The sequence below is a fragment of the Suncus etruscus genome, chromosome 1 (assembly GCF_024139225.1).
Source record: "Suncus etruscus isolate mSunEtr1 chromosome 1, mSunEtr1.pri.cur, whole genome shotgun sequence".
In the NCBI taxonomy this organism is placed as follows: Eukaryota; Metazoa; Chordata; class Mammalia; order Eulipotyphla; family Soricidae; genus Suncus; species Suncus etruscus.
The window spans coordinates 151,948,661-151,963,629 of NC_064848.1; the positions used below are offsets into that span (position 1 = coordinate 151,948,661).

At 43.0% G+C, this 14,969-nt stretch overlaps 1 protein-coding gene across 1 annotated transcript in view; it reads left to right on the forward strand.

Moving 5' to 3' along the window:
* The window catches only part of TMEM139 (transmembrane protein 139), a 22,310-nt gene extending 8,286 nt beyond the window's left edge, over positions 1-14,024 (forward strand). Inside the window, exons 2-4 of the mRNA XM_049785336.1 lie at positions 12,676-12,786; positions 13,141-13,418; positions 13,625-14,024. Of these exons, the coding sequence (XP_049641293.1) occupies positions 12,676-12,786; positions 13,141-13,418; positions 13,625-14,024 (789 nt within the window). The remainder of the gene's footprint in view (positions 1-12,675; positions 12,787-13,140; positions 13,419-13,624) is intronic.
* The last annotated feature ends 945 nt before the right edge of the window (positions 14,025-14,969 follow it).

A 14,969-nucleotide genomic window follows, 5' to 3' on the forward strand; every position in this document is an offset into this window, starting at 1 on the left:
GTCTGTTGTTGTGAAATGCATCAACCAAATCAGATCCAGGGGCTTAAAGCACAGGAGGTTCTGTGCTTTTTTAAAGGAAATGGAGTCAGAATATGGAAATGTGCTCTATTTCACCGAGGTACGTTGGCTCAGCAGGGGAAATATCCTGAAAAGATTTTTTGAGTTGAGAGAACAAGTGAAAGCCTTCATGGAGAAAGATGGGAATGCTGTTTCTGAGTTGAGTGATTACAAATGGCTCATGGACTTAGCTTTTCTTGTTGACATCACACATAAGCTGAATGTACTAAACAAGGTGTTACAAGGCCCAGGGCAGCTTATCGGTCCTTCCTATGACAACGTGAGAGCATTCTCCACAAAACCTGTGTTATGGAAATCCAAGTTCTCTCAGACAAACCTTTGCCATTTCCCAGCATGCAAGGGACTTGTGGATGCAGGCATACTATTCAGTGGTGAGAAATATGTTGATACTATTTTTTAAGCTAGAGAAGGAATTTGATCACAGATTTGCAGACTTCAAAAGCACAGAGCCCCTTTCCAAATTTTTGTGGACCCCTTTTCCTTTGATGTGCAAGATGCCCCTCCTGTGCTTCAAATGGAGCTCATTGACCTGCAGTGCAACTCTGATCTCAAAGCCAAGTTCAGGGAGATTAGTGGAAAAGCAGACATGCATGGGCAATTTTTGAGAGAATTGCTCCCCAGCTTCCCTGAGCTTTCCCGAATGTTTGATCACACCATGTGCCTTTTTGGGAGCACATATTTGTGTGAAAAGTTATTCTCCACATTGAACTTCAATAAGTCAAAGTACAGGTCTAGACTTAATGATGATCATCTTCAAGCCATACTGAGGGTCTCAACTGCTTCCTCTCTAGAGCCAAATGCGGTTCAGATTTGTGAGAAGAAGCGCTGTCAAGTCTCTGGCAGCAAGGAATAGGCAAAAGATGCCATGTTCAGAAGAACTGCTCATGATCTTCACTCAATGTTCTATTCATGTTCAGAAGAAATAATTAAAGCTGTTAATAATGACGTTTGAGGACTTTTTTTTTTTTTGTGAAATCCCATATGCGGCCCTGCGTCACCCTGACTTTGCATCTGCGGCCCCCAGGTAAATTGAGTTTGAGACCCCTGCTCTACAGTTTTTCTAGCCACTCATCTGTTGTTGGGCATCTGGATTGTTTCCAGATTCTGGTTATTGTAAATAGCGCTGCAATGAATATAGGTGTGCAGAAGGCATTTATGTATTGTTTTCGTGTTCCTAAGGTATAATTACAATTTTTGTTTTGCTTTGTTTAGTTTTGTTTTGTTTTTTGGGCCACATCCGTTGACACTCAGGGGTTACTCCTGGCTATGCGCTCAGGAATCACTCCTGGCTTGGGGGGACCATATGGGCAGGCAGGGGATCAAACTGTGCACCAGGGGATTGAAGTATGGTCCGTCCTAGGCTAGCATTTGCAAAGCAGATGCCTTACCTCTAGTGCCACAGCTCCAGCCCCTAATTTTAAAAAATTTTAATTAGGGCAGAAAAGATAGTATGAGTCACTTGCCTAGCATAGTCACGATTCAAATTGCCTGCACGAGGTATGAGCCCCTAAGCACCACTAGGCATCACTCCTGAGCACAAAATTAGAATAGTGTTTGAATACCAAGTGTGGAACAAAAATCCAGTAAGTAAATGCATAATGAAATGTTGATAATTATTGAAGCTGAACACTGCACACATAAAAGTTCACTATTACTGACCCTTTCATTTTCTCTTTTAGATGAGCTAGGATATTTCCATTAGAGTAGATATATTTAAAAGAGACTGTAAGGGGGCCGGCGAGGTGGCGCTAGAGGTAAGGTGTCTGCCTTGCAAGCGCTAGCCAAGGAAAGGACCACGGTTCGAAAGGACCACGGTTCGATCCCCCGGTGTCCCATATGGTCCCCTCAAGCCAGGGGCAATTTCTGAGCACGTAGCCAGGAGTAACCCCTGAGCATCTAACGGGTGTGGCCCGAAAAACCAAAAAAAAAAAAAAAAAGAGAGACTGTAAGGAGACTAATTCTGTGATATGACATTTCACCTTCATCATGATTCACATTCAGACTCTGGTAAACTGCACTCAGAAGGGGCCTGACAACAGATTTATTTTCTGCTATCACTCTTAAAATTCTTAATTTTCAACAAGGGCCCCTGCATTTTTATTTTTGCTGATCCTATAGGCACATATTGTGGCTGAGTAAATGCTTATTAAATAACAAGGACAAAGGGAAAAAAGTGAATGAGAAAAGAAAAATATGGTAGCAAATAAAGGAAGGAGATAACAGGGTAAAAGGAGAGTGATAAAGTCACAAAGTAGGGCCAGAGAGATATATCACAAGGTCACTTGTCTTGCAAGCAGCCAAACTGGGTTCAATTCCGGCATTTTATATAGTCTCTCCAGCCTACCAGAAGCAAAAAACTAGGAGCAACCCCTGAGCACCTCCAGGCATGGCCCCAAAACAACAACAACAATAACAACAAAAGTCACAAAGTAGAAAAGCTGCAGGTGCCAGGAATTGCTACTACTTTTTTTTTTAACTTTTATTTATTTTATTGATTGATTAATTGGTTAGTTTTAGGGCCACATCCAATAGTGCTCAGGGGTTTCTCCTGGCGCTGCACTCAGAAATTGCCCCTAGCAGGCTGGGGGACCATATGGGATGCTAAGAATCGAACTGGGTCCCTCCCTGATCGGCTGCATGCCAGGCAAATGCCCTACTGCTGTGCTAGCTCTCTGATCCCCAGGAACAGCTATTTCTGTGTCTTTTTTTGGGGGGGGGCACACCCCAAAACACTCAGGGGTTACTCCTGGCTGTCTGCTCAGAAATAGCTCTTGGCAGGCATGGGGGACCATATGGGACACCAGGATTCGAACCAACCACCTTTGGTCCTGGATCGACTGCTTGCAAGGCAAACGCTGCTGTGCTATCTCTCCGGGCCCAGGAACTGCTGTTTCTAAAGATCCAGGGAGATAGAGGCCTGGTGGTCAACCCCGTCACTGTGCTTATTCCAAGCCCTTAATCCCAGCTCAAAGAATATCTTGATGGGTTGGAGCAAACCCAAGCCCCTGACTTGAACCAAATCACTGTATCCTTCAACAAACCTTTATGACTCCAGCCAATGCCAGACTATCAGACTATGGAGAGCGTGGGGATGAGAATAGGCATCTCAGTGAAGCTCAGAGATGCAGAGATAACATCATGAAATCAGTATGCCCTTACTAATGACCCGTAAAAGATCAAAACAAGAACTTATTGTTCACCCCACACCTAATAATGAGATGGATGTGCGGGAGCATAAACAAATCCACTCTCATCCATGACACAATCCTAACTCCCAATTTTCTCAACAGTCTCTCCTCTGAACTCTAGCTGTACTTTATACTAGCGCACGGCATTTGTCTCTTTGTACTGTGACTCATGGGTGGTTGTTTATGTATGTCTTTCCTTTTCTATACAGTAAACTCTGAGAATGAGATTCTTATCAGTTCTCTTGAACATACCTCAGGTGTCCTGCATAGCTGAGAAATCTAGCGACTCTAAGATTGACAACTTGCAGCTAATCAGAGTGTGAAGAAGTTGGTACATTAGCAATGTGAACGGGACTTGGGGGGACCAGGTCACACCCAGTGGTGTTCAGAGCTGAACCCTATGTGGAGCACACAAGACCAGGAGGTGCTTGGGATCAAACCCAGGGCTCGCTCATGCTGAACATACATGTGAGCTCTTTGAGTCATCTTTAATCCCATGTGAGAGGGAATTTCTACAAACTTCTATGAAGAGCACTTTAATAATATCTCTCCTAAACTTCTCTTGTAGGTATTTTTCTGATTTATACATGTAATCCAAATCATAGACAGACATGGATTAATTGCGATGCCCCCAGCATAATCTAAATAATTTTCAGTTAGAAGCCATTAAATAAGTGATGCTCCCTAAAACAGAAATCATTATATTTCTATGTTTAAAAAAAAAAGAATATAACAAGTGGAAAAACTCTAACCAATAATTGCCCGTGGGATTGATTGGGAGGGGTGCAATGCAACTTTCTAGATGGCAGTGATGCTTCATATCTTGAGTAGAATTTGAGTTACCCAAATATTCATCTTAAACTCTTGAAATGGCTCAACTTAAAATCTCCATTTCACAATAAGTACATTTAAAAAAAAGAAGTGAGCCAGTGAGCCAAGGTACAGTAGTAAGGTGTTTGTCTTTCTTTTTTTTTTTCTTTTTTTTTTTTTTTTTTTGGTTTTTGGGCCACACCCCGCGGTGCTCAGGGGTGACTCCTGGCTGTCTGCTCAGAAATAGCTCCTGGCAGGCACGGGGACCATATGGGACACCGGGATTCGAACCAACCACCTTTGGTCCTGGATTGGCTGCTTGCAAGGCAAACGCTGCTGTGCTATCTCTCCGTGCACAGTGTTTGTCTTTCTAACAGTCATACTTGGGTTCCATCCCCTGTACCCCAATGGTCCCCTGAATCCTGCCGAGGGTAATCCTCGAGTGTGGAACCATGAGTAAGCCCCAAGCATTTATGGGTATGACCCAAAACCAAAACAAACAAACAAAAAAATCTCCAAATTATTTTTATAAAAGAAGTAAGGCTGGAGAGATAATACAGCAGGTAAGGTGATTGATTGTCTTATATATAGCTGATTTAGCTTGCAACTCAGGTTTCACATATGTTCTTTCTAGCAGAGCCAGAGGTAATCCCTGAGCACAGAGCCAGAATTAAGCTCTGAGCACTGTTGGGTGTGGCCCCAAACCAAAAACCAACTGAAAACAAAATCAATACAAACATATTAGTGTATTCATTGCTGCCTACATCACAATTTCTCTCACTTGCTCTATCCCCCCTCCCTCTCTCAATCTTCCATTTTCCTGAAGGAAAAAAATAACTTACTTCAACAATACATAAAGTAAAAGTCTCTTTAAAAAATTAGAGGTTCTCGGGCCCAGAGAGATAGCACAGCGGCGTTTGCCTTGCAAGCAGCCGATCCAGGACCAAAGGTGGTTGGTTCGAATCCCGGTGTCCCATATGGTCCCCCGTGCCTTCCAGGAGCTATTTCTGAGCAGACAGCCAGGAGTAACCTCTGAGCACCGCCGGTGTGACCCCCCCCCAAATAAAATTTAGAGGTTCTCACACCTAGGGATATACCTGAGGAACACAAAAACACAATACAAAAATCCCTTCCTCACAGCTATATTCATTGCAGTGCTATTTACAATAGCCAGACTCTGGAAACAACCAAAATGCCCTTCAACAGATGAATAGCTAAAAAAACTGTGATACATATACACAATGGAATATTATGCAGCCATCAGGAGAGATGAAGTCATGAAATTTTCCTATACATGGATGTACATGGTATCTATTATGCTGAGTGAAATAAGTCAGAGGGAGAGAGAGACACACACAGAATAGTCTCACTCATCTATGGGTTTTAAGAAAAACAAAAGACATTATTGAAATAATTCCCAGAGATGAGAGCCGGAAGGACTGGCTCACGATATGAAAGTGGTGAATGCAGTTAGAGAAATAACTACACTGAGAACTATCATAACATAACAATGTCAATGAGTGAAGGAAGTAGAAAGCCTGTCTCAAATACAGGTGGAGGGGGTGGGGGTGGAGGTGGGGGTGGGGGGAGGGAAGCATCGGTGATGAGAATGTTGCACTGGTGAAGGGGGGGGGTGTTCTTTTTATGACTGAAACCCAACTACAATTATCTTTGTAATCATGGTGTTTGAATAAAGATATCATAAAAGAAATCAGAGATTCAGGGACCAGAAATATAGTACAGTGGGTAAGGCACTGACATGGTTTTGATCCCAGGCTTCCCATATGGTCCCCTGAGCACCACCAGGAATAATTTCTGACTGCAGATCCAAAAGTTATCCCTGAGTGGTTACTTTCTTTTTGAAGGTGTGGCCACCTCCAAAAAAGTGAAGTTGGGAAATATGTATAGATTTTATATACTATAATTATATTCTTATTTTGTTTTGTTTTGTTTGGGGGCCATACCCAGAGACTCTCTGCTCAGAAATTAGTCCTGGCAAGATTGGGGGACCAAATGGGATACTGGGAATTGAACTTGGGTCAGCCATGTGCAAGGCAAATGTCCTACCCGCTGTGTTATTCCTCTGGCTCTTTATTGGAATTCTTTTGACTATTAAACTTAATAATACAGACTCATTTTAAACTTAGATAAATTATTTTGAGGGTTTTTTTTGGGAGGGTTGTTTGTTTGCTTGTTTTTGCTATTTGGCCACAAATGAGAGATGGTGCCCATTTCATTCAGACCTGTACTCTGGTTTTAGTCAAAGCTTGTGGGAAAAGGGTGATAAGCTTGGGTTTCTTTTCATTAATTTCCAAATCCTGAAACACAGAAAGGTTAAATAGTTTGTCGGAGGTTACACTGCTAGTAAGTGAGAACTGATACTTGAAACCTCGTTTGGCTATTTCCAAAAGTATGTGCTTAACCACAACCTCTGCAGCTCCCGTTTTCTCATATTCAGGGACCTATTTCCACTATCTGTAGACATTTCTAAATAAACACAATGCTTGTTTTGTCACTAGGCAACAAGCATGCTCAATTTCTCAAATTCCATGAATAGCTTTTCTGTGGCTTGGAGCCAATTATCTGTTCAAGAGTGTCAGCCTGAACCACTGTTGACTCAGATCATTCCCAGTGAACTTTGTGCTATATTAAAGCTAGTTGATAAGGGTGATAGCAAATATTTATTCTGATATACTTAAGGATTTATGATTCTTTGGAGGCATTTTCATCTAATAAAGCCAATGTTAATAGTCCACTTAGTGTTAAATCATTTATCCATATCCCCTACATGTTTGGAGGAATTGTGACACAGAGGAAAACATTTTAATTGAGTTAAAAGGTCGAGTTGGAGTTTGAAATCTAACTGTTAATCAAGTACTAACTGTACTTTCTCTGAGCTGGTTTCCTCCTCATGAAAATGAAAATAAGACATACTCCACATAATTTCTGAAAGAATAAAAATGGACCAGATTGTTTACACACATTCACACACAGACACACACTTTCCAGAACCATTAAAAATAGTAGCCTATAATTAGTCTCAATTAGCTCATTAAAAATAAGCGGCCCGATATAGAGCTTGAAATCATAATTTTCCAATCAATCAGACCTTATAGGTTGATTACCTCATTTAATCACCTGATATTCTCTTTTGTTGCCTGTGCTCTTTTAAATGAGCTTTGCTAAAACACCACATAATGTGGAAAATAACACATAAATACTCCTCCAGGGAAAACTTGATTCAGAGTGTCAGAGAAGTATTCTTAAATTATTAGGAGGACATCCAGGGCCCGGAGAGATAGCACAGCGGTGTTTGCCTTGCAAGCAGCTGATCCAGGACCAAAGGTGGTTGGTTCGAATCCCGGTGTCCCATATGGTCCCCCATGCCTGCCAGGAACTATTTCTGGAGCAGACAGCCAGGAGTAACCCCTGAGCACCTCCAGTTGTGGCCCAAAAACAAAAACAAACAATATATATATATATATATATATATATATATATATATATATATATATATATATATATATATATATATATATATATATATATATATATATATATATATATATATATATTAGGAGGACATCCAAAATGAGTGCTATGAGTTAGAAGAGACATTGTGTTTAAGGACCAGGATTATGAACTGGAACAGCGGGTTCAATCTTTTTTTTGTGTGTGTGTGTTTTTTTGGGCCACACCCGGCGATGCTCAGTGGTTACTCCTGGCTGTCTGCTCAGAAATAGCTCCTGGCAGGCACGGGGGACTATATGGGACACTGGGATTCGAACCAACCACCTTTGGTCCTGGATGGGCTGCTTGCAAGGCAAACGCCACTGTGCCATCTCTCCAGGCCCAGCGGGTTCAATCTTTACTAATCTCGCAGGGTTAGCTCTATACTATACATCTTCAAGTGTCTGACCTTATCTCTGAAATGAACATAATAATGTTAACTACTACTTATATTTAAATTACTTAATTTATATGCAGCATTTAGCTAAGTGAGTAGCAAACAAACCACCCACACATGTTGGTTCCAAGTATAAAATTGACCCAGTATCAGAAATATAAAATCACAGAACCAAGCACCCAATGGGAGAGAAGCAGGACCCTTCACCTCTATTGTCTTCTTCTCTGTCCTCCTGCGTCTCCTCAAATGAGATGGGAAAGTGGGCACAGAGGGCTGACTCCACCTCTAGCAAGATGGTTTGAAAAAGGTAGGCAAATAGAAAGTGGAATGGCATCTGAGTTAGATTTTCATTCATATTTTGCCAAGTTGATGAAGGAAACAAACTTTAAATCTTTGAAAATCAATTTGGCAACCTGTACTCAAGAGACATAAGACTTTGACAATGTTGTCTTGGTGATACCATTTACCCGTGGGTGGTGTAGTAGGTGCAGTAAACTCTGTACACCAAAAGCATCAGCAGTAAACTACTGTAACACTACTACTGTCTATCAATATTACAGTAGTGTTACCTCAATAACAATGTAATTTTTAAAATAAATAATATTTTCTTTTATTTGAAAATAATCCTTTTTTATTCATCCAACTGCAAGAAATAACCAACAAAAAAAAAAGAAAACTGTATATAAGGGAGCTATGTACAGCAGATAGGGCCATGTATGCAGCTAATATGGGTTCAAGCAGCCTATATGATCCCTTGAGCACCATCAGAAATGATCCCTGAGTGCAGAGCCATGAATATCTCCGAGGGTGGCCCAAAAACAAAGACAAAAATAAATATAACAATGTACTTTAAAAGATATATTAATATAGATTTCAGTGAAGTTGTTTTTTTTTTGGGGGGGGGCCACACCTGTGACACTCAAGGGTTACTCCTGGCTATGTGCTCAGAAATTGCTCCTGCCTTGGAGGACATCAGGGGCTCGAACCTCAGTCCCTTCTAGGCGTCCTAGGCTAGAGAGAGAAAGGGGGGGAAAAGAGAGATAGAGATAGGAGGAAGAGCGAAAGGAAAAAGAGAAGGAAATATGGAGGAAGAAAAAGAGAAGATCCAGAAAGAAAAAAAAGGAGAAGAGGCGGAGGAGAAAGAAGAAAGGGAAAGAGAAAAGAGGGGAGTGAAGATTTTTAAAGTATATTTTCAAAGTTGTACAGCTACCTAATTTTTAAAGGTTTGTTGCCTCCAAAAAACCAAATTTAAGAAGATAATAAATCTTTACTTCCTCCCTCATAGAAACCATCAGCCTATTCTCTCTTTTATAAAGCATTATTTTCCATGACAATTTCTTAAAAACTCAATGTTACTGAATAATATAAAATAATTTTAATCGGTCCCAGAGAGATAGCACAGTGGCCTTTGCCTTGCAAACAGCTGATCCAGGACCAAAGGTGGTTGGTTCGAATCCCGGTGTCCCATATGGTCCCCCATGCCTGTCAGGAGCTATTTCTGAGCAGACAGCCAGGGGTAACCCCTGAGCACTGCTGGGTGTGGCCCCAAAACAAAAAAAAAAAACAAAAAAAAAATTTTTAATCAAATGATTAAAATGACATAGCCATTCAATGAATTATTATATGACATCAAACTTACAATAAAACTATATCAACCAGTAAATTAGGTTTGCTATAATGTTTTAAAATTTTTAAGATACAAAATGCTGTAACTCCTACTGAGTGTCTATTCTGTCTCGTGTGGTAACATACTAAAGAAATGTGTAGAAACTCAAAATGGTTATGTAAGGATGCTGAGACCATAGATTATTTTTCTTCAGCTTTTAAATATTTTGCAAAATTCTGCTGGAGTTTTTGGAATGTTTGAAAAATAGGTTTAAAGTGTTCAGACTAGAGAATGTATTGTAGGGCCCAGACCATTACCATTCTAGCCTCTCTGACTTGGATCTGATTCTGATGTCAAAAACCACATCTGTCTAGTGATTTAACTAAAACCTATAACTTTTTAGTGAAAACCTATCCCAGAAGCTTGACCTTTTACATGGTAGATAACCAGAGCTCCCTTACCTCAGCCTACCCTCAATCCCCACAACCACAATCCACTATTCATTCCTTTTTAGTATGTTAGTGATATCTGTCCTATATATTGACTGTAAAGCAAGTTCCTTCTTTCAGTGTATTCACTGGGAGAGAAATCCTTACGATCTCAGCCTACCACTCCCCAGGACTAAAGCTAGTGCTTTAAACTGCCAGGTGCCAATCCACAGAGATTTCCTGTTGGTATGCCAAAAAGTTATTGCAACGTAACAAACAGTACCCTTCAGGTCAGACATTTGGACTATTAAACATACTCAATAGTGGATTTTTTTTCTGTTATAGGAGTCTGCAAATTATCTCTCATAAATAGGATTCTTCCATTTTCACAGGTATAAAAAAGATAGAAAACCACTGGGCTACACACTATAGCTACACACTAACTCTCCTACTCTCCAACTGCACTTCCTCTTCCCTACAGATGGTCCATTTCCATCACCACAATGCCCAGGTACATCACTGCACCTCCAGTCATGGAGAGAGAGAGAATAATTCCTCACACAGCACCACCACCACATGGGCAGTTCTCCTTCCTCCTTCTTCTGCTCCTCCTACTCCACCTCCCTTCCACCTTGTCTTTCCTCCTCCTCCTCCTCCTCCTCTTCCTCCTCCTCCTCCTCCTCCTCCTCCTCCTCCTCCTTCTTCTTCTTCTTCTTCTTCTTCTTCTTCTTCTTCTTCTTCTTCTTCACCTCTTTTCTTTCCCTTTCTTCTTTTTCCTCTGCCTCTTCTTTTCTTTTTCATTCTTCTCTTTTTCTTCCTCCACATTTCCTTCTCTTCTTCCGCTCCTCCTTCTTTCTCTATCTCTCCCCCAACACACACACCTCTTTCTATCTCTTTCACACACAAGCTGCAGCCAACCCATTTATGCCCCACAACTGGATTCCATTTGTGACAACTCTCTGAAGAAACCATTTATCTGGGCTCAAGAATTCCTCCAGTCATTCTGTCTTTCCAGCACTGCTCTATCCAGACTGCAGGACACAGTCCTGAAAGGCTGGTCCTGCTTTTATGCTAAGCACTGAGGCATGGCAAAGGGATGCCTTTCCAATCAAACCATGTCACTGTGCTTACTTAGTGAGTGCCAGCCAGATGTCAGGACTGTGTGAGTTCCAGGAATCCAGAGACGGTAGAAAGGAATCCCCCACCTCAGGCAGCTCAGGGCAGGAGAAAGGACTGTATCAGCAGGCCAAGGGTGTGATGGGGTGGGAAGGCAGCCATGACTATACCTCCACAGACAGATTCGACACAGACTCTACAGTAGCTTCACCTTACAGGTGCACTTAGAAAAATTCAGTTAATGGGTTTAGAAGTAGCCACATAAACCATCTGCCAAGAATGCTAGAAACCCAGAGTTCACATAAACGATACTTTGGGTGGTCAGAATTAAGACCCCATCACTTCATGTGTGGCCACAGAGAGGCTGTGTGTACAAAGCAGTTGTGTGCTCTTGAGAAGAAATAAACCCAGGTGTCTGCTACCAGGCACAAAACAGACTGCAAAAATCTAGGGCAAACTGCTCAGGAGACACACACCTTGGAAAGGGAGAGGAAGGAAAGGTGAACTCTGAGCCTAAGAACTGAGATCACAGCAGGGGGGCAAGGGTCTCAGTAAGGCTCAAGAGAGGGGAGAATGCAGTGAGTCAAATACAGAAAAATCAAGGTGGGACAGGAAGTGGTCAGCCTGAAGGAGAAAGGGGTGGAGGAAGTCTGGGCAGGAACAGAGGAATGAGGAGGGGGGGTTAGAGGGAGGTGCCGTCAGTGGGCTCCACCCTCTCCCTCCGCCCAGTCCCCCAAAGCATTCTCAGGAGAATCCAGAGATAGGTGAGAGAGGGAGAGGTAAGGCAGGGCCTGGAGGATCACGGGTTTGGAAGCTGGGGTTCAAGGCAGCGTCTCACCCCTTCTTAGAGTCTGCGGTTTCTTGTTAAGCAGAATTCAAGGAATTTAGGGAAAGGTGAGGAGGAGGGCGTGCTACTGTGGATGATGTTACCTGTTACAGAGGAAAGAAAAGGCTTCTCCCACCTGCCTCCTGGCCAAGAAACATAAAATGTGAGTTCTCCTAGTTAGGGCCAACGCGGGAGGGGGAGAACCTGGTAAAATGGGGCGGAGGCATGGGCCTTAGGTCTTATCCAGCTTCTGGATAAGTAACTTTGTAAGACTCTAAGTTATGATCCTGGGACTTTGTGGGATCTTTGGGCAAGGTCTTGTTTTGTTTTGTTTTGTGGGCACACCTGGCAGTTCTCAGAGCTGACTCCTGTTCCTATACTTAGGAGTTATTCCTAGTAGAGCTCGGAGAGCCATATGGGGTGCTAGGGATGGAACAGATTGACTACATGCAAGGCAAGCACCCTCCATGGTATAATATCTTTGGCCCCAGTGGACAGTCTTTCTTTAAGAAAGAGTCTAAGGAGTCTTTAGATCCTTAGAGAACATGGAAAAAACAAAAGTGGGAGAAGGTGTGTGTGTGTCCCCAGTGGACAGTCTTCCTTCAATTCCACCTTGGGCTCCTTAGAGAACATGGAAAAACAAAAGTGGGAAAGGGTGTGGGGGGGGGTTGTGTGCATGGGTGGGTGCTCTCTTTCTCTGCTTTTTCTCCCAACAGGGTCAGAGTGAAGCCCCCTCCAACTGGAAAGCAAAGGGTGTAAGAGCAGTAGAAGCCTTAATAAAGAAAGAGCAGGGATTGGCACCCTGCACCTGGATTCCAAGAAGGCAGGTAAGCATGGCAGCAGGCAGAGCAGCTGTGGCTGGGTCCCTGATGGTGCAGAAACAGAGCTGGAAGGGAAATTCCAGGGAACAGGGGACAGGGCCAGCAGGTTGGGTCATACACTTCAGTGAGCTTGCCTGAGGTTAGATCAGATCTTTATCTGCTTTCCCAGCTATTCTGCTTTGTCAGATGGAGACTCTGGGTCTTGATTCCAGGGAGAATAGGGGAGCTGTGAGGACCCTGCTGCACTGTATTGTGTGCCTTTATTTGGTTTGAGAGAAGAACCTGAAATCTGAGCAAAGGAGTCTGGCACAGTTAGTTCCTTTGCAATTTGATCCAGTTGTGATAATGCCAAATGCTTAGACACAAGAGCTTCATCAGGTCTTTTTTGCAGAAGCCTGGGGAGGGGCCATGGTACCGTGGAGGTGGGAGAGACTGCGGAAGCCACTTCTCTACCTGTGCTGTACCTCCTTCCTTCTGGGGCTAGCTCTTCTGGGCATACGGCCGGACATGGCCCCGACTGCCCACTTATTTTTTACCTTGGGAGGCTGCTTCATGTTTGCCTGCCTCCTAGTTTGCTTCCTGGAATGGGCACTCCAATCAACACAGACTGAGCATCCAGGGGACTCGGGCACTGCATGGTGAGTGAAAGGGTGGGTAGGATTCAAGAAACAGATCAGAGATTCTTCCCTGAGTCCCTCTAATCCCAGGTACAGCCTCCACTTTCCTGTCCCAAGTGTCACTGGGAGAGCAGGGAAGCCAGATAATTGTAGAGGGTCTTTTCCAGTAGAAAAGAAAAAAGGGCTCTTTCAGGAAGCTAACAATGACCTCATTGCTCTTCCCACAGGAACAATGAAGTCTTTGAGATGCCAACTTATGAAGACTCCTCAGTATTGGAATCACAACACCAGTCCCAAGGGTCAGATGAACCACCCCCCTACTGCAGTATTATTATCACCCCAGGACTTGAGGCGGGAGAGCCTAGACATCCAGAGGGACCCAGGAGAAACAGATTACAAAGACAAGTGGCCTCAGAGGGGTCTCTGACCCTAAGAGGAAGCACCAGACAACCTCCAAATAGCCTTCGACTCCGGGGCTCACGTACTCTGTCCACTAATTCAAATATGCAGAACTTGGGAGTAATCCCCACACCAGAACCTCTTACTCCGCCTCCTGCCTATGAGGTCAGCCTTGGTCAATCTGATGATGATAATGTTTTCTATGAAAACAGCTGGACAGCCCCTTAAGTGACTTTCTCAAATCACAAGATCTCTCTGCACCAGAACACTTGTTCATTTTCAGCCCCTCCTATGTGTCAGGAACTGTTTCAACTGATATATGGCAAGTAGATTCCAGACTAGAATCCAGAGGGGACTCCCTCGTCAATAGACACTTCCTAGTCGGGCAGTTTATGACACAATTTGAGTTGCAACACTCAGTGACCTACCTCATATATGATATTTCCAGAGTTAGTCTGAAGGTAAAGAAGTCATCCAGAGAATCTGGAGAAGAAAAGAAACGTCTGAGGAGCAGCTATTTTACGTCTATTCCAGGTACTTTGCCTTTTGAACATCCAGCTTTGTGGGTATCATTACCCTCATTTGCAAAAGGAGGATTTCAAGGGTTGGAGAAGTTTGATAGTTTGCAGAGGGCCACATTGCTAATCAGCATAAAAATGAACTTGATTCTAAAGCCCATTAGTTTACAGTGCAATGGAAAGCCAACCTATCCAACATCTCTCAACATTTGTCTTAGCACAAGTGATGCACATTATTGCCTTGGTTATTATTGCCAGCTCATGGACCAGTATGCAGGACAGGCATTGTTCTGTAAACTGTCAAAAGACTGAATATCACTGGTGCAGACCACATGAACATTAGTGGGTCTGCAAATAGAGTGGTTTAAGGGTAACTGGGCGTGCACCTGCCTTTGAGTGAAGCTGTCGACCCCTGTAGCATGTCAGGCAGTACAGGTGCTGGATAGCAGTTCCCAGCCCAAAAGGCCCTCCCTCCTCTTATTGGAAAGCAGTGGGATAAAACTGCCCTCAGGAGGAAAGACTAACAACTCTGTGAACTGTGAACAGGTGCATGCAGGCCAAAAGAAAAGAATAAAATTTCTTGGCGGTGGAATATCTAAGGATCCCTTTTCAAATTTATTATGAAGAAGTGGAGTCACTCACTTGCATGCCTTTA